The sequence below is a fragment of the Benincasa hispida genome, chromosome 5, assembly GCF_027475165.1.
Source record: "Benincasa hispida cultivar pf3 chromosome 5, pf3_genome.v1.1, whole genome shotgun sequence".
Taxonomy (NCBI): Eukaryota; Viridiplantae; Streptophyta; class Magnoliopsida; order Cucurbitales; family Cucurbitaceae; genus Benincasa; species Benincasa hispida.
This window is the reverse complement of record NC_143482.1, coordinates 64,854,168-64,859,339: the sequence shown is the minus strand read 5'-3', so window position 1 is coordinate 64,859,339 and position 5,172 is coordinate 64,854,168. Positions and strand designations below refer to the sequence as shown.

Genomic DNA, 5,172 nt, shown 5'->3' with positions numbered 1-5,172 from the left:
GGATAATGAATTTTGTAAATGCATGAACGCAGAGTGTTATTTTAAACATGAATTTCACATCAAGTTAATGCATTTTCCTTTGAATCTTCCTAATTATTCTTAATAAAAAGGTATAATAATTTTTATTTCTACGGATTATCAATACCTTCATTAACAAACCAAATTAGTTTGAACTAAAATAATTTTCGAATTAGAAAAAAATATTTTCAATCTTTTATTATTATTATTATTATTTATTTATTTATTTTTTAAAACATAGGTAGAAATCTTCTGCAATCAAAGAGTGAAGGTAACCCAATTTATGAATAGAAAAGGTACCTCAATTATTCTTTAATTGCTAAATTGGGCTTCATATTTTCTCAAGTATGCTAATCGTAATGAGGGGACTATTAATGGTTTTTTTTTTTCTCATTTTCAAATAGCTTTTATTTTGGAAAAGAATGTGAATGATAAACTTGATATAACGATATAGAGACTTTATTTTTTAACTTAATAATTATGTATCAATTACGATAAAAACGAGTAGAAAAAAGATTCATCCGAACTAAGGTAGTTTTGATTTAAATTTGAGACTTTTATCCATTTCAAGAAGTCAAGAACACACTTTGGGAATCAATTATTGGTGTGGGACAGTATTGAAATTTTAATCAATTACGAGGGTATATTCGAAAATTGCCTTTAGTTATTTATTTTCTTAATAGGCCATTGAATTTACTCTGCAAAATTTAAGACCGTCGATAGGCAATTGGTGGACTGTGAAACGTGGCAACCATTAATTGGTCAGATAGAGGAGGGATTTTCTCCTTTTATTATATAAAAAATTATGATGGTATACGTGGCGCTCAACTATTGGTGAGAAATTTCTGCGAATTATCTCTGATAGCGGCTAATGTGGATGTCAATTTTCGCCTAGAATTGTGTATATGGGTTAGATTGGATTGAAACTGTTTTTTGGATAAATTCAAAAATTTGAATTGGTTGAATTGACAATCATCCTTAAAATTCGGATTGGATTGTCGAGTTATAATTTACTTTTTATTTTTAATAAAAAATATGTAATTTTATATACTACATATACTAATAATTAAAATATCATAAAATTAAATGTTAAATAACAAATATCTATAATATTTATTACAAACTTTAAACAAAGACAAATATCATAAAATTTTTTAAAAAAAATTAAAATTCACAAATTAATTAATATAAAATAGACAAATTTTAAACAAAGAATATCTATATATAGTTCCGGTTGAGTTGGGTCAACCCAACTTCTTTTTAAGCTGACCAAATCCAATAAAAATAGAAAAATTCAACTCAATGATAAAATTAATCTAATCCAATTCTTACCTATGGTTCGAGTTCAAATTATTTAAACATCCTAATCAAGACCAGAATCTTTTTGAACAGTGAAGAAAAACAAATATATAGACATAATAATAATAATAAATTATTTCAATAAATATATATATATATATATATACACAATTAAATTAACCATAAGAAAATTTTCAAGGTTATATTCTCCTGATATCGTTGGTTTCTCCAATTCTGTGGGTCTGACTCTGCCTCTCTCTTTTCGAGCCAGAACCACCAAAAAACCCACACTGTATAGCAAACCCTAATTCTTTGGTCTCAGATCGGCCATGGCTTCCACTAAAGAACGCGAGAACTTCGTTTACATCGCTAAGCTCGCCGAGCAGGCCGAGCGCTATGATGGTTTGCTGCTATCTTCTTATTTTCTCTCATTTCCGTTTGATTTCTATGCTTATGCTTTTGACTGTCTGCTCAGATCGCATTTCCTGTGGTTGTGTGCTATGTTTATTTTTTCCCCTCTGTATTTATGCTTTTTGTGTACGGATTTGAAGCGCGATCGCCTGCCTTTGTGTAAAATTTCCGCAGTCTTTGCAGATTTAAGCGTTGTTATGTTTTTCCGTTTACTCGATCTGTTTGAAATTTGAGGATAGTTAGTTTGCCTATAATTCGGCTACATTTAACTTTTCGAGTAGTATTTTTCTTTTTTGATCCATTGTTTTATACAGTTTTCTGTCTGATCTGTTCTATTTAATAGAAAATACTCTCTTTTTGTATGTTTTTCGATCGTCACTCCTTTGCTTGGTAGCTAATTTTTCACTATTACTTACACAGACTACTTGGACATCGTTTTATCTGTAAGCACAAAGCAAATTGAACTTTCTGCTTGTTCTGTCTTTGCTTGTCTCGATGGCAAAACTCTGATTGTAGTTGGTTTTCGATGATAGATGGTGATTTTGATTTTTTTTTCCTTTTATGTTTTTTTCAGAAATGGTGGATGCAATGAAGAATGTTGCAAAGCTTGATGTCGAATTGACAGTTGAGGAAAGAAACTTACTTTCTGTTGGATACAAGAATGTGGTTGGTGCACGGCGAGCCTCGTGGAGGATCTTATCATCAATAGAGCAGAAAGAAGAAGCTAAGGGAAATGAAGCAAATGCGAAACGCATCAAAGATTACAGACAAAAGGTTGAATCAGAGCTCTCTGGTATTTGTAATGATATCATGACAGTGATCGACGAGCACTTAATTCCCTCGGCTTCAGCTGGGGAATCGACAGTATTCTACTATAAGATGTGAGTCTGTGCGTTGATGGTTAGGTGCTTGACTACCAGAAACTTGTGAAATTTAATAATCCTTCATTGCAGGAAAGGAGATTATTATCGTTACCTCGCAGAATTTAAATCTGGTAATGAGAAGAGAGATGCAGCTGATCAATCGATGAAAGCATATGAGGTGTGCATACTCATCTTCCCCTTTATTTTCATATTAATCATGTGCTTCTAGCCTTCTGCTCTGTCTTGCTGTATTTTTCTCCATTTATTAAATATCAACAATCGTTGAATTTCTCTGTCTCTGGTCTCTGTTTCTAAATTGTGTTGATTGTTTGTATTGCCCCTTATATTGTACTGAACAAGTGTTTTATTTTGCTGTTAAATGTATGGGATATGTCATATAAGTATATGCATGTTCATTTTCTTGGGATTACAACTATTTACGTTCTTCTGGCAGTAGTCTGGATGATAATCGAGAAAATTACTTGCATTGATTCCTTTGAGAGGAAACTCGCATTAAGATTTGCTTTTTTGTGGTGGTACTACCTTCCCTTTTCTGATTATAGAAGCAAATACACCAACGAATCTTCTCTTTTCCCTAGTAAAACTGGTTCAAAATAAGTTTTACCGGAAGTTATTTGCCAGAAGGTTTTTAATTGGATTACTTTGAACCCATAGGTCTAACATTTTAATTGAGAAGCTCTATTGTACTATAGAGCTCTCTTCTGTCTATACATTTCCTGGCCTTTACATTTGTCTCTTTTATCTTGTCTATTGCAGGCTGCAACTAGCTCAGCCGAATCTGAGTTACCCCCTACACATCCTATCCGCCTGGGGTTGGCATTAAATTTCTCTGTCTTCTATTATGAAATCTTGAATTCACCTGAAAGGTATGGCTATTGTAATACTAATAATACCAGTAAATCTGGCAGAGCGTTGTCCTAATTGGAGTGTAGTTGACATTGATGGCAACATTGTGGTTTTTTTCTGTTTAGGGCCTGCCACCTTGCAAAGCAAGCTTTTGATGAAGCCATTTCCGAACTTGACACCCTGAATGAGGAGTCATACAAAGATAGCACCTTAATCATGCAGCTTCTTAGGGACAACCTTACGTTATGGACTTCTGACATCCCAGAAGATGGAGGTAATGGTGAAAATCCGTACTGACCTTAGCCAATATGCATTGAAATGGTTAATTGTGTGGACTTTATCTGATTTCTATTCAATTTTATTGCCAGACAAAGGTCTCGTTGTTATTCTAAAGCTACATTTGGTGTTCTCCGGTCTGCTTCATTTATGCTAACTAACAGTTATTGGATGTTGTACTCTTGCAGAATAACAGTTACACATTGCTTATTAACGTACTAAATGAATTTTAAATGTCGATTACTTGATATCTGTAATCTTTATGGTGGCTGACTAATGTACTCATCTCTTCATTGCATTGACCTGTTTCATGGTTTACAAATTTTGGCCAATGTATTATCATGTGATCTCTTTTCTAGATAATCCTTGCCTTGTTTGCAAAAGAAGATTGGAGTTAATCTTCAAACTGATATGGAGAAATTGTGTTTATATATTTGCTTCGTTTAGAATGAATTTCTTCCTCTCCATACTCTGTTTAGGGATGATAACAATCAGTCATTGAATATTTCCAAATGTGGCCCAATCAATTAACTTTTATTTTATCATAAAGTCCACTACAAGCGTCCATTCACCATCTCATTAAATCTACTTTCTCTCTCTCTCTCTCTCTCTGTGTTTTAACATGTGATTCCTCATCGCTGCAGATGATGCCCAAAAGATCAATGGCACTGCCAAGGTTTCTGGTGGTGACGATGCCGAGGTGAGTAGCTCAAACTGTTAGTTGCAGTTAGTCACATTTGATATATACTTAAACCATTCTTCATTTGCTGCAGTGAAGCGGATAGCATCTTAAGTGGCACAATCTGTACTACTCTGGAGATGATGGATGCAACTCGGATAATTGCTCTTAGTGTTTAGCATAAAAGGAGGGTTCCTTTTATTATCTTCCCTTTGTTCTTCTCTTCTCCTTTTTCTGATGCCCCATTATTGTGTGGTTTATTTTTGAGTATGATGTCTAGACATGTTTGGTCTAATCTTTGCATTCGCACAAAGCTTTCCCTTGTCTCATTGGATGGTCAATAGGTTGCAGGGTGAACGAACTTGAACTGTTAATGTGTTTTTTTTATCCATCTTGTTTAGATGAAAAATGCCATTGCCCAGATGGAGGGTTTCTGTTGAAGCATTATATATAATGTTCTTCTATGTCAAATCTTTATCAATATATCTTCCTTACACGCATTTCTCTCTCTACTAATAATTGAGAATTTGAGTACAGGCAACTAGGACTACCACTACTTGCAGATGGAGGAATGCTAAAAATTCCTTTCCTAAAGCTGCCACTGTCACCATGGATTTACAATTCTATTTGGTGATTTTATTCTTGCCCCTCTAATGTCTCTTAATGTAAATAGATGGTAATTAAAAAAAAAAAAAGAAAGATTAGCATAGTTTCTGTTTATCAGGAAATTTGAAAACAAAAATTTGAAAACAGGGGATT

At 33.5% G+C, this 5,172-nt stretch overlaps 1 protein-coding gene across 1 annotated transcript; it reads left to right on the top strand.

The window, feature by feature from the left end:
• The first annotated feature begins 1,404 nt into the window (after window positions 1–1,404).
• LOC120078256 (general regulatory factor 9) lies at window positions 1,405–4,884 on the top strand. The gene is made up of 7 exons (XM_039032480.2): window positions 1,405–1,719; window positions 2,303–2,609; window positions 2,682–2,769; window positions 3,369–3,478; window positions 3,584–3,732; window positions 4,379–4,434; window positions 4,508–4,884. The coding sequence occupies exons 1-7, from the start codon at window positions 1,647–1,649 to the stop codon at window positions 4,508–4,510; spliced, it is 786 nt and encodes a 261-aa protein (XP_038888408.1). The 5' UTR covers window positions 1,405–1,646; the 3' UTR covers window positions 4,511–4,884.
• Window positions 4,885–5,172: the final 288 nt, after the last annotated feature.